The sequence below is a fragment of the Monodon monoceros genome, unplaced genomic scaffold (genome assembly GCF_005190385.1).
Source record: "Monodon monoceros isolate NGI ecotype Baffin Bay Population unplaced genomic scaffold, NGI_Narwhal_1 Super_Scaffold_10, whole genome shotgun sequence".
In the NCBI taxonomy this organism is placed as follows: Eukaryota; Metazoa; Chordata; class Mammalia; order Artiodactyla; family Monodontidae; genus Monodon; species Monodon monoceros.
Genome location: NW_021703766.1, coordinates 55,537,963 through 55,552,926, shown reverse-complemented (window position 1 = coordinate 55,552,926; position 14,964 = coordinate 55,537,963). Strand labels below are relative to the sequence as shown.

Below are 14,964 nucleotides of genomic sequence, written 5' to 3'. Positions count from 1 at the left end.
ACGCCCTGGCAGATATCTGGTGATGTCACATCATGTCTGTGTTTAACTTGCAAACTCAACTCCAGTGATTCAGTCCCCAAATTGCACTCTGAAAGAATGAAATAATGCTATCTGCAGCAACAAGGATGGACCTAGAGATGGTCATACTGAGTGAAGTAAGACAGAGAGACAAATATCATATGATATTGCTCATATGTGGAATCTTAAAAGAAAAGATACAAATGAATTTACAAAACAGAAATATGACTCACAGACATAGAAAACAAACTTATGCTTACCAAAGGGGAAAGGTGGCGGGGAGGGATAAATTAGGAGTTTGGGATTAACAGATACGGACTACTATATATAAAATAGATAACAAATAAGGACCTACTGTACAGCACAGGGAACTCTACTCAATGTCTTGTAATAACCTACAAGGGAAAAGAATCTGAAAAAGAATATATATATATGTATATACATACATATATATACCTACACACACACATATATATATATATATATACCTGTACATTTTTTATCTGAATCACTTTGTTGTACACCCAAAACTAACACAACATTGTAAATCAACTATACTTCAAAGCAAAACAAAACAGAACAAAGCAAAACAAAAATACTACTCTAAATATCGTGGGTGATTAAATCTTCCATCAACCACCATGGGCAGCACCTGGGCAAAGCAAATCTGCTCTCTATCTGGCTGTTTTACTGTGGTGTGAGGTTTTGCAGAGATGGGTGACTTCCCTATTTAGAAGGACTTACATTTAATATACCGTGACCCATAGATATAAACTAGATAGTCCACCACTTTAGCAAAGCTTAAGAAGCAACAGTACTTGAAAATGAGAGTTTAATAGTACTTCTCTCATGGGATTGTGACAAAATTAGATGAATTGACACATCTGACGTGCTTAGAGCAGTGCAGTGCCCATAGCAAGCACTTCCGCTGTATTATTGGTGGTGGTTCCTTTCGATGAAGGAAGGAAATGCTTGCTGGGTTGGACTTGAAAGGGATCAGGACAGGCCACCTCAAAAATATGCTACTTTGACTTAAACAGTATTTTGAGCTGGAGGCAATTAAGAAAAGTCAGACACAGGAGGAGCTCTCTGCCCTCCACCTACCTGCCTGAAAGCAGGGCACACATTTCCCCCACTTCCTGTACCAGGGAAAGAACAACCTTTATCACAGAGATAGAGGTGGCACTGAGGCAAGTCTTCCTATAACGCTTATTTTCTATTGGTTTCCCCCATTTACTTCCTAGTCACCTTCCCATAATTTATCAGCCCATAGAAGCCCCAAACCCCTTTCCTTTGTCTAGTCACTTCTCCACAGTTCATTACCTTTTGTTAAAATGGTATATAAGCTCCTGAGTCTAACTGCTTCTTCGGGTTTTTCACTTTCTTTCCATGAAGGCCCCATGCGCGTTAAAAAAAATTAACATCAATAAAATTTGTATGCCTTTTCTCCCGCAAATCTGTCCATTGTCTGTTTAATTTGCAGGCCCCAGATGCTGAGCATAAGAGTGTAGAATAAAGTTTTTCTCCCCCACCCCTCCACAGGTTGATGGCCAGAAGGTATGTTGGCTTCCACTGTGATTTTTTTTCCCCCTTCTGGGCTTGAAAGGGTAATTAGTGCCACTTGGTTTTCAACTTTTCCTCTGATTCAGAACCAAACTCCCACTGAAGGAGGATGCTCCTGCCATGGCACTCTTTGGGAATGGTGGGGAGAAACAACCTTGTCCGAATTGTGGGATGTCAAGGAGGAAATTCCCAGGTAACAGAGCAGTTCCCTAGGTATCAAACGGGAGCTCAGAGTTTAGTTGTGCCTTTTATTCCCTGTGTGCCCTGAGACAAGAGACTTCCCTTCTTCTGGATTCTGTTTTCCTTATCAGCAAGTGGGAGGAAAAAAATCCCAGCTGGTAGGTTTCTTGTGAAAATGATGTTAACGGGAGAGAACACTTAGCACAGAGCCCGGTGCTTGAGGATAGACGCCATAGACGTCTATAGACGTCTATAGATGGTGCCATAGACGGTGCCATAGAAGGCAGCTGAACCACAATCCTACGTCTCTTTGGGATTTTGGCATTGGAGAAAGTTTCAAGTATATAGTACAGTGTTGTTAACTATAATCTGAAAGCTGTATGTTAGATCCCCAGAACTTATTCCTCTTATAACTGGAAGTTTATACCCTTTGACACATATCTCCCCATTTCCCCAACTCCCAGCCTCTGGCAACCTCCATTCTACTCTGTTTCTTCAAGTTCAGCTTCTGCTCTGGTCTTTTATATCCGTTTGGAGTCAGTAGCAAAGACATAGATGTTAGTTTTTGGGTCTTTCTCCAACCTCCACATTGGGCTCTCCCATGAGGTCCCATCTCCCATTCTAACCCTCGGCTTACACATCAGCCAGTTCCCCTCCCTTTTCCCCCATGACTTGGATGATCTCAAGAGAAGATAACTCTGGTGAACAGAGTTCAACTCACATAAGCTTCTGCAGGGTGCACTGTGTGACCTTCAAGGCATCACAGAGAGACTTTATGCTCCGGTCCGTCACCTTATTTCCTGCCAGGCTCAGGGATTTCAGGCTGATGGACGTAACAAGCATTTGGGCGATCACCTGACAACAGGTGTGGGTTAATTCACAGTGATCCAACCTGCAGAGACAGGCAACGGGAGACACATCCTTACCTCTTCTCAGAAGCAAGCCATTTCCCCTCCTTCCCCGCACGGCAGCCACTCTGTCCATTTGGCTGGTTCCTGGATGCTGTTTGCTCTGGCCTGAGGGTCTAAGCATTTGCTGTTTCTGTTTGCAACACCCCTTCTCATCCCAGCCCCGGGTCTTTTTGTGGTTCAATTTTCCATTCACTCTCCAGAGTGTCATTTCTTCTGACTAAGTGGGTCTCACTACCTTCCTTAACTATGCCTGCCCTGCCCTACCCAACCCCATCCTCTTGCTTCAGTATTATTTTATTCATAGCAATTATCAAAAGCTGACACCTCATATATTTATCTGACATATAACATTGTGTAAGTATCAGGTGTAACTTGATATATTTATACATTGCAATATGTATACATTGATTTGATACATTTATATATTGCAATATGATTGCCAATGTAGCAGTAGCTACAACCTGTATCACATCACGCGTTATCATTTCTTTTTTTTTGTTTTTGGTGGGAATAATTAAGATCTAGTCCCCTAGCAATTTTGATGTTTATAATACAATACTGGGGCGTCTATAATCATTAGACTGTGCCTTAGATCTCCAGGACCTATTTATCTATTGGCAAGTTGGTACCCTTAAATAGTATATCCTCTAGGCCTGATGTGTCACGTAATCTGCCGTTTTGCAAGTAGCTTTACCATCTGAAACATGGAGATAACCGCTACCAATCACAGTGGTGCTTGTGAGGATTAAAAGAATAAATACCGCAGCCAGGCATTGCTCTAATGGTGCAAACCTGTTCTTGCTTTTACCTGGATGCAGAGTTGGACTACATTTCACAGCCTGCCTTGCAGTGAGTATGATCACACAACTGAGTTCCTGCTAAGAGAAATATGAGGGGAAGTGATCTGAACCACTTCTGGGTCAGGTCCATAAGACCTCCAGGTTTCCCCAAGCTCCCTCTGCTTCTATAAGAAGACTGCCTGTGCCCAGCAGGGTCTTGGAAGCTGTGTGTTAACAGTAGGACCTGGGCTTCCCTGGTGGCGCAGTGGTTAGGAATCCGCCTGCCAATGCAGGGGACACAGGTTGGAGCCCTGGTCCACGAAGATCTCACATGCCGCAGAGCAACTAAGCCCGTGCACCACAACTACTGAGCCTGCGCTCTACAGCCCGAGAGCCACAACTACTGAGCCCATGTGCCACAACTACTGAGCCCGTGTGCCACAACTACTGAAGCTCGCACACCTAGAGCCCGTGCTCCACAACAAGAGAAGCCACCTCAAGAAGCCTATGCACCGCAGCAAAGAGTAGCCCCCGCTCACCGCAACTAGAGAAAGCCTATGCGCAGCAAAGAGGACCCAACACAGCCAAAAATTCATTCATTCATTCATTCATTAAAAAGAAATATAATGTTATATAAGTTTCATATATACAAGTCAATGTACCACAATAAAAAGATGTTTTAACAGCCTAAATAAAATTGGTTTCTGCCAGAAAAAAAAATTGAAAATTACTTTGTTCTTGTGGTGAAATATACATAACACAAAATTTACCATCTTAACTTTTCAGTGTACAATTCAGTGGCATTAATTATATATACACTGTTGTGTAGCCATTGCCACCAACTTTATCCAGACTCCTGATTCTCTATAATATTTTATCAGCTTTCTGTGAATGATTATTTCAAAATAAAAAGTAAAAACAATAAAGCCCTGAAATCCGCAAAGCAAAAACCATACCCAGGACTTACCTCAGAGACTCCAGCAAACAGTTTGGGTGCTTTACTGCTTCACATGCCATCATAACATCTCTATCCTTCAGGTGAGTGCTTTCCAAGTCCAGGTATTTAATATTTCTGTTGATAAGAGTTAGCCAGAGGTGACGGAGACCAGGGGTAATCTGGGCGCCTGTAAATCTACAGAAGAGGAAAGAAAACACTAGTTAGACATTTGGGTGACATTTGGTTGTATCCTAATGTTTCCTTCTTGCTCTTTCTTCCATTTCAACTCTGATCTCTCATTATTTGCATTTACAATTACCCCTCAAATAACGTGGATTTAAACTGCACGAGTCCACTTATACATAGATTTTTTTCAATAAGTATATAAAAATATATATGTAGAACATTGTGTGCAAAACTTGTATTGAAGTGGATAGCCTATCATTACACAGGAATAAGGGGAGTGATATTCAGTATAAAATTAATGTGTTTGTTTTCTCACTGTTTTATAACTTTGCTTTCAAAGAATTGCATTACTGTACAGTCTGCCTTTCTCTCTCATAATTGTAGACACTGTATCAGCTGATCGTCACAGGTAAGTGTTTTTCTTAAAAAATGTAACTATGTTTCCAATACTGTATTATGAGTATGACTGTAATATGGATGCCATAAAAATTTTATAATGGGGCTTCCCTGGTGGCGCAGTGGTTGAGAGTCCGCCTGCCGATGCAGCGGACGCGGGTTCGTGCCCCGGTCCGGGAAGATCCCACATGCCACGGAGCGGCTGGGCCCGTGAGCCATGGCCGCTGAGCCTGCGCATCCGGAGCCTGTGCTCCGCAACGGGAGAGGCCACAGCAGTGAGAAGCCCGCGTGCCGCAAAAAAAAAAAAAAAAAAAAATTATAATGATTCATTCATTAGTGTACAGGCTAGGCTACCATAAAGCAATCTTATTGCTGCTTCTTCATTATCTATGCATGAATCATTACACCTGTAAATAAATATGAATTTCTTTCACATTATATTTTCATTTTTGATGTCCACTGTTACACGTATGTATATACACATATGTATGTTATACATATAACATCTAAAGTATTTTGTATCATGTAATATTGATGGAGATGCTGACAAATGATTCCCCTTATAAATAGAAAACGTCAATTTATGGTATCAATACAGCACTGTAAAAATGTACTTTCTCTTCCTTATGATTTTCTTAATAACATCTTTTCTCTAGCTTACTTTATTGTAAGACTACAGTATATAATACATATATAAATATGTATTAATTGACTATGTTATTGGTAAGGCTTCTGGTCAACAGTAGACTATTAGTGGTTAAGTTTTGGGGGAGTCAAAAGTTATGTTTGGATTTTTTTTTTTTTTTTGCGGTACGCGGGCCTCTCACTGCTGTGGCCTCTCCCGTCGCGGAGCACAGGCTCCGGACGCGCAGGCTCAGCGGCCATGGCTCACGGGCCCAGCCGCTCCGCGGCATGTGGGATCTTCCCGGACCGGGGCACGAACCCGCGTCCCCTGCATCGGCAGGCGGACTCTCAACCACTGCGCCACCAGGGAAGCCCTATGCTTGGATTTTTGACTGCATGGGGCCAGGGCCTGGCACTGTTCAAGGGTCAAAACAATTCCTGCATTGTTCAAAGGTCAAAAGTATTTTATTTTAAAGTAGCAAATACTTGAGTACCTATGATGCATCAGGCACTGGGAAGAGTGTATTAAACAAATGCTAATATTCTGTGCCCTATGGAGCTTAACCTATCAGGGAAGACATTCAAAAGAGGCAAAAGAGTTATGCATAAGAAAGCTAAAAATAGAGCTACTATAGGATCCAGCAATCCCGCTCCTGGGCATATATCCAGAGAAAGCCACAATTCAAAAAGATACATGCACCCCGATGTTCACTGCAGCACTACTTACAATGGCCAGGACACGGAAGCAACCTAAGTGTCCATCGACAGATGAATGGATAAAGAAGACGTGGTACATACATACAATGGAATACTACTCAGCCATATAAAGAACAAACGAATGCCATTTTCAGCAATATGGATGGACCTAGAGATTATCATACTAAGTGAAGTAAGTCAGACAGAGAAAGACAAATATATGATATCACTATGTGGAATCTAAAAAAAAATGGTACAAATGAACCTATCTACAAAACAGAAATAGAATCACAGATGTAGAAAACAAACTTATGATTACCAAGGGGGAAAGGGTGGGGGAGGGCTAAATTGGGAGATTGGGACTGACATATACACACTACTATATATAAAATAGATAACTAATAAGGACCTACTGTATAGCACAGAGAACTCTACTCAACACTCTGTAATGACCTATATGGGAATAGAATCTAAAAAAGAATGGATGTATGTATATGTATAGCTAATTCAATTTTCTATGCAGCAGAAACTAACACAACATTGTAAATCAACTACACTCCAAAAAATTTATAAAAAAAGAATGAAATATGTTATAGTTCATTAAGAATAGAGCTACAGATATCTAGCCAAGTTCAGGTTGAAGAAAAAAGTCAAATGTCAGACTGTGCAATGTGATATCATTTGGATTAAAAACTTCATATGCCACTAACTATTTATAATTGCATGGAAAATTTATGAGAATATGTGAAAGTAATTAGGCAAACAGGAAGCTGAAGAGGCATCAAGGGACTTACTGAAAATCCTTTGTACTTCTTGAATCTCTTTACCATTATCATGTATTAGGGTTGAATGACAAATAGTGATGACATGGATTTTTTTTTTTTAGAGTTACTGTTTTTTCTTTTAACATCTTTATTGGAGTATAATTGCTCTACAATGGTGTGTTAGTTTTTGCTGTATAACAAAGTGAATCAGCCATACATATACATATACCCCCATATCCCCTCCCTCTTGCGTCTCCCTCCCACCCTCCCTATCCCACCCCTCTAGGTGGTCACAAAGCACCGAGCTGACCTCCCTGTGCTATGTGGCTGCTTCCCGCTAGCTATCTATTTTACACTTGGTAGTGTATATATGGATGCCATGGATTAAAGCAAGTGACAGGGTGTAACAAGAGCTTAACATAGGGGCAGCTAGTGGGGAGGGATTCCCGAGGGAAAAACAGTTAAGATAACAGCTGACAGAGAAATCAAGTTTGGTGTAGGACTTAAGGTGAACAAGGCATTATTCCTTATTCTGGGATCACCAAGCTCCTTGGCTCAGCCCAGTTTAAGGAAACTAATTTGGGAAGAGATAGAAGTGGCCACAGGAGAGGAAAATGTTTGCAGCCGAGAACTTGACTTGGTCTAGTCTTGAGTGTCACATGTGCTTCACTTGGTCCCGGAGGGAAAAGTAGAAATAGAACCTTTGTTGAAGTAGAACAAGCCCTTCATTTCCTGTTCTAGGTATCTGGTAAGTACCCTGGCGTCTCCAACAGACCCAGGAACTTATTGGGTTGGCCCAAAAAGTTCATTTGGGTTTTTCTGTAAGATGTTATGGAAAAACCCGAATGAACTTTTTGGGCCAACCCAATATATTGGATATTTAAATATTTGTTACCTTATTAGCCTAAAAGCATTAAGGACTGATTTAAAGGCTCTCACAGATCATGCACTTTGATCTTGCTATTGCCTCACGCTCTACCATTTATTGAAATGAGCCTCCCTCACTTTTCCCTCACTAACAAACTCCTATTCATCCTTCAAGACCCCGAGTAAATGAACCCACCTTAGTAATCCCTTCACCAGGTCTTTAGTCATTCCCCATCCTGTGCTTTTGGGAACTTGGTTCCTATACCTTCCATGGCACTTATCCCTCCAAATACATTTTATAGATTGGTCTTCCTCAGTAGGTGGGAGAGGAGAGCCATGACACAGCCAGGCAAAGGGTCATGTGCAAGGGCTGGGAAGTCTTACATCAGATTCTGTATTTTACATGTTGGCTGCCTCAGCTTGATGCAGAGGGTCTTCATGGCCTCTTCACTCAAGATGCTGCCACTCAGGTCGAGCTGTCGTAGGTTCGGGTGGGTGCTGAGCACAGAGCAGAGGTGTTCCCAATGCTCATCATAGGTCTTGATCTTCAGGCTATGTTGGAGAAGGAAATAAGCATTTGCTTCCACAGGATGGATTTTAACATGAACAACTGCCCCAGAAATGCCCGGGGAGAGAAACCAGTGTATTAGGGCGGGACAGGGATGGTTTTAGAGACTCTGAGGCTAGTGTAGCAGATCTCGCCTCATGCTCTGGAGAAGTGCTCTCATAACCACCTGCCTCCTGAATATTTCGACACCCATGGGGCACACCTCCAGCTCTCGAGTAAGATTTGTGCTTAAATTCTAGCTCCCCCTTGAATGTCAGAGGGTGCAGCCACTACTGAAAACAGTATGGAGTTTCCCCCCCAGATTAAAAATAGAACTACCACATGATCCAGCAATCCCACTTCTGGGAGTATATCAGAGAATTGAAATCAGGATCCCAAAGAGATATTTGTACTCTATTATTCACAATAGCCAAGACATGGAAACAACCTAAGTGTCCGTCAGTGGATAAGTGGATATAGAAAATGTGGTATACACACAAAATGGAATATCATTCAGCCTTAAAAGAGAAGGAAGTCCTGCCATTTGCAACAACTTGGATGAAGCTAGAGGATATTATGCTAAGGGAAAAAGCAGTAACAGAGACATGCATGATCTCACTTACATGGAGATTCTAAAAGAGTCGAATTCATAGAAGCAGAATGTAGAGTGGTGGTTGCCTGGGGCTGGGGGTGGGGGAAATGGGGAGATGTTGGCCAAACGATACAAAATTTCAGTTATGCAGAATAAATACATGCTGGAGAGCTAATGTACAACGATGTGCCTAGGGATAGTAGGTAGTCTTAAGTGTCTTCGCCACACACACACACACACACACACACACACACTCTCTCTCGCACACACACAAAGAAAATGATAACTATAAGAGGTAACGGGTATGCCAATTCGCTTGTTGGTGATGATTATTTCAGGTATATCAAAACACCAAGGCATACATCTTAAATATATGGAATTTTCATTTGTCAATTATAGCCCCCCTCCCAAAGATGGAAAGAAAAAAACGAATTGCAGAGATAAGGTACTCACCCTTGGGGAATGCTGGGCCAGGCCTCAGCAAATTCATGCTTTGGGACCTCTCTGACATCCAACCGAATTTTCCGTAAATACTGGCAATGCCGGAAACAGAAAGAAGACACTATTAAGTCCATTGGCCGGTTCAGTGGAAGCCACACTTCTTGGAAGCTGTTCAATGCCGAGCGAACAAACTCGTCATCCTGTGTCTCAAAAAGACAGTAGAAGGCGTCAAGGAAGTCTAGCGGGGCAGTGGTGTTGGTGTGTTGACCCAACAAAGAGATCCAGTGCAGAAGCCTCTGCTTTGCCACCAGGGGGACAGGAGATCCCAGGAGGGTTCCCAGCGCCCCCATCACCTCTTTGCTCATGAGGCCAAACAAGAACCTCTTCATCTGGACCAAGTGGACGTTGAAGTCGATTTGCTTGAGTTCCATCAAACTCTTTACATTCTCAGTGAACAGAGGGTAGGGGTCCCCCTCTCCTTCCAATCCTTCCAGGACATAGTACAAGGCAGCAAAGAACTCCTGGAGGCTGAGGTGTAAGAACATGTAACACTCTTCACAGCGGCTGCCTTGGAGAAGGATGCTTGTGTGAAACAGAGCGGAGAGCTCAGGTTCCTTCAGTCCGTGAATGCCCAGGTCATCACTGTAAAACACGAACTTCGTATTCCACACGCCTTCCACAGCCATCTGGCACAAGCCCTTCAAGGTGACTCTTTCTTCCTGACGCAGACAGCTCCTGACTGCATCTTTTGGAGCGAGCTGATGGAACACGAATGAGGCATACAAGCCCGTGAGAGTCTGGCAAGTGATGGAAAGGCTCTTTCCTGGTGCCTCTTGCAGGTTGAGCGCCTCACAGACCAGGGAGCACACGACGGACACCTGGCACTTGTCAAACACCTCATGGTTGCCCACTACTGAACGCAAGGTTTGCATCTTTTGATGTTCATGCTTCATATGCTCAAGAAGCAACTGCATCCTTTTTTCCACTGAGAGTCCCCCAACCAACAGGTAATGGGGAGACAGGAGCACGGACTGGAGCTTTTCTATGCCCGAGTCTCGGACGGTGATGATCAGGGAAGACTCGGGAAGCAAGACTTTCTTCAGAAGACTGTGCATCAAGACGGACACGGGTTGCTTCTCCGCCCAGTCTCCAGAGAGATTTGAGTCATCGTCTTTGAAGGCGAGGTCCAGGTCCTCAAATCCATCAACCACAAACAAGAGCCTTTCTGGTTGGGACAGGATCTCCTCCACCTGGACCTGGGTGTCTGGCCACTGCCTGGAGATTAACTCTGCAAAGCTGCACTCCCTCGTCCACTGTACCTCTCTGGGATGGAGGAAAAAGACATAGGAGAACAGGCCCTGGTAGAGCTTACCTTGTGCCCAGAGCAGCAGGATCCTTCTGGCCAGAGCCGATTTCCCAATTCCCGCCTTTCCGTGTAGAACCACAGTGAGAGGCCGGAAGCCCCCCTGGTCTGGATTAAAAGCCCCCAACAACACGTGCACATCTGGACAGTCAGAGGCAAATTTTTCAAAGCTCTGGTGTGCATCCAGCTTCGTGGAGAATTTCCTCATCACGTGACTCTTATAGTCTTGTTGGTCATTTCTGTGGCCTGAGTCGGACAGGAGAGAAGAAGAACGAGATAGAGAGTTTGAAGAAAGTCCGGATTTTAGTAAAAAACTAGCAAAAAAGCAAAACAAAAACTGCAGACCTAGTGGATCCTAAGTCACACAGCCTACAGCTGTGGGTCTTTTGTTTCTTCCTAGCAACGTACATATAACAAGCTCTGTCCCTCGTATGAAGATCACTTCCTCAAAGTTTACGGATGCTCTGCAAAATAGCTCTGTGTCCCTTTAACCTGATTTCTCTTTCCAGGACTTCATACGTGATAGGTTACATTTCTGTTTGCTTATTGTCTGTCTCCGGCAATGGATTCTGTGCAGGGACTTTGCTACTTGCTACTGTATCTTCAGTATTTGTAACAGTGCCTGGTGCCCTGTGGACACACAACTACGTATTCACTGAATAATCTACACTGAACATGCCTATGTGGTCTCTGAAAGACAGAGAAGCTTGGGGGAGCTGAGGATGTGTGCGTGGCCCTGCGTTCCAGACCTCGGGGTGGGCGTGCACATTCAGTTCCAGCCCAGGAGTCCCAGGCTACTGTGGAGAAACAGCTCCATGTGACAGGGGATACTGCTGTTTACGGGGAGGTAAGCACAGCCTTTGAAGTTAGACTGGTATTGCCTGGAACTCGAAGCTCTATAGTGTCTGTGATTTGGAACAAGTTGCCTCATTTTCTGGACCTCCATTTCCTCACCCATAAGATGAGATGGACATCTTCTTCAAGGGCTGCGACAAATATTTAAGGAACAAAAAGTGCATTCGATATTTATCGGCACGGGGCTTGGCAAAGATGAGCAATGGCCACTATTATCATTACAAAGTGTAATTCTTTCAACCTTACCCTCTTTATTTTATTCCCGACATTTGTCATAAATGGCAATTCTTTTATGTGTTTAATTATCTAGCTCTCAGCTTCCAAGGTGAGCTCCATGAGAAAAATACCTTGTCATTTTACCTCCATACCTGTAGCCTCTTTAACAGTCTCTGACATCCAATAGGTATGCACTAACATAAAAAATTAGATGATCATACTGCGTGAAGTAAGTGGGACAGAGAAAGACAAGTATCATAGATATCACTTATAGGTGGAATCGAAGAATGGATACAAATGAACTTCCTTACAAAACAGAAGGAGACTCACAGACCTAGAAAAGAAACTTATGGTTACCAAAATGGGAAATGGCGGGGGGGGGGAGGGAGAAAAATATACACACTACTATATATAAAATAGGTAACTGATAAGGACCTACTGTATAGCACAGGGAACACAATATTCTGTAATAACCTATATGGGAAAGAATCTGAAAAAGAAGAGATATATATGTGTTACTGAATCACTTTGCTCTACATCTGAAATGAACACAACACTGTAAATCAACCATACACCAATATAAAATAAAAATTAAAAATATTAAAAATTCCTATCCGGTCCCTTACATTTGCTGGTACTACCATTATCTTTAAAAAAAAAAAAAAGAGAGTAAGACTCTCTCTATACATGTGCATGAGACAGTGACTAGCCCTACATAAAATCTCTACACAAAAGTTCTAAATCTTAAACTTCATTGTTCTGCATCAGGAAGGTCATGAACATATCTGTATTAAACCCACAAGCAGCAGACCCTCTGAGATCTGAACAAGGTCCATTTGCTGAGGTCACACTGATGTATTATCTTCCGTCAAAAGGACAGACTGTGCTCCTGGGTTGTAGGTTTTTGTAGAGGTAGAGGAACCCCAGAAAGAGAGGCTGCAGTTGAATTCAACCCTTCTTTGCCTCTTCCTCAGCCGCTTTTTCGTTTTCTTTTTTTTTTAAATTGAAGTACAGTTAATTTACAATGTTGTGTTATTTTCAACTATATAGCAATGTGATTCAGTTAATATATATTTATATAAATATTTGTATATATCTATATTTATTTATATATATTTATGAGTATCACATATTTTCCATTATGGTTTATTATAAGATATTGAATATAGTTCCCTGTGCTATACAGTAGGTACCTGTTGTTTACCTATTTTATATACAGTGCTGTGTATATATACAATGGAATATTACTCAGCCATAAAAAATGAAATAATGCCATTTGCAGCAACATGAATGGACCTAGAGTTTATCATATTAAGTGAGGTAAGTCAAAGACAAATATCACATGATATCCCTTATATGTGGAATCTAAAAAATGATACAAATGAGCTTATTTACAAAACGAATAGACTCACAGACACAGACAACAAACTTAGGGTTACCAAAGGGGATACTAGGGGTCGGGGGGAGACACCTTTTCTTCTTCCATGGATTTGATGATCATGTCTGTACTTAAGAGTTCCAAATATTGCTCTCTAGTGCTGATCTCTTCCCTAAAAATCCAGGATCACATGTCTAACTCACTACCTTAAAGGGACCTCAAATTCAATGCACCAAAAACTCATTTCAGCTTTTACCTCTAACCAAAAACTTACTCCTTCTGGTAAGTTTCCTGTAAATTATAATTAGAAAGAAGCTTCTATTTCTGAACTTACCTTGGAACAGATATTTGGCTCATTCCCTTATACAGAAATCTAATTTTAGCCCCACATCATCATTCTATCGTAGTTTTTCATCAATAAAATGGGGATATTAATACCTCCCTTATGAGACAGGTGTAGGATCCCACGACATAATCACAAAATGTGAGAACAGCGCCCGGCCCATGGCAAGTATTCTAGAAATGTCGTCATTGTTGGTATTTGTTACTACCCATTCCAAATGAAAATGGACAATACTGGCAGCTATGAGGTTTTCAAATATTTGTCCAAGGAATGATTAAAGTAACCCACACCTGCCAACATAAGTTATGTTGTACAGATGGAATAAAAGCCCAGCTTGAAGTGATTTCAGAGTTTGAAATTTACTTCATTGACTTTCGGGACTTCCTGGTGGTCCAGTGGCTGAGACTCCATGCTCCCAAATGCAGGGGGCCCAGGTTCAATCCCTGGTCGGGGAACTAAGATCCCACGTGCCATGCCACAACTAAGAGCTCACAGGCTGCAACTAAGATCCTGAATGTGGCAACAAAGATCCCATGTGCCACAACTAAGACCCTGTGCAGCCAAATAAGTCAATCAATCAATCAATATTTTTGAAAAAAATCATTGACTTTCCACATCACCATCCACCAGGTTGTCTAAACAGAAAGGTGGGAGCAATTCCTGAACCTCTGTTTTTCTGAAACCCTCAACACCAAATTCTACTAGATATATCTACCCCATAACTTACTGAGATATTACTATCTTACATCTCAATAAATATTTTTCTGTGATAATTTCCTTATACATAAATGTTAATAGCAGCATCATTCATACACATCCATTTTCCACCCCCCTCTCCCCCACTAACGTGGTACTTCTTCCATGCTTGGACCTTGGTCCGTCTTTGTTGGTGTAGAATGTTCTGGTATTTCAGCCAGTAAATATTCTGCAATAGAGAGTAGATGAGATAATGTCTCAATAAAGTCATGGCAATTCCCCAAATCAGGGATGAGCACATCCTCTGCCCAAATTACTGAGGGCAACAAAGACTAGTCTCAGGACCTCACAGTTTATTCCATGACTAGTCTGAAATGAGAAAAATGGAGACAGACCCTCAAATACCACCAGCACAGTGAAGCAGCAGAGATTTATAGTAAAGACTGTCTGATTTTGAGCACATAAATGTACATTTCAGTCCCATTTTTGCTGTATGATCCTGGGTAGGTCTTATAATAAGACAGTATATTATGGTTATTAAGAGTTAATTGTCAAGGGCTTCCCTGGTGGCTCAGTGGTTAAGAATCCGCCTGCCAATGCAGGGACACGGGT

General features: G+C 42.2%; 1 protein-coding gene across 1 annotated transcript in view; it reads right to left on the bottom strand.

The window, feature by feature from the left end:
• The window catches only part of NLRP5 (NLR family pyrin domain containing 5), a 29,083-nt gene that overhangs the window by 11,267 nt on the left and 2,852 nt on the right, over positions 1-14,964 (bottom strand). Inside the window, exons 2-6 of the mRNA XM_029213375.1 lie at positions 14,504-14,581; positions 9,514-11,110; positions 8,306-8,473; positions 4,419-4,583; positions 2,483-2,653 (exon numbers count right to left, since the gene is read on the bottom strand). Coding sequence (XP_029069208.1) covers positions 2,483-2,653; positions 4,419-4,583; positions 8,306-8,473; positions 9,514-11,110; positions 14,504-14,581 — 2,179 coding nt within the window. The remainder of the gene's footprint in view (positions 1-2,482; positions 2,654-4,418; positions 4,584-8,305; positions 8,474-9,513; positions 11,111-14,503; positions 14,582-14,964) is intronic.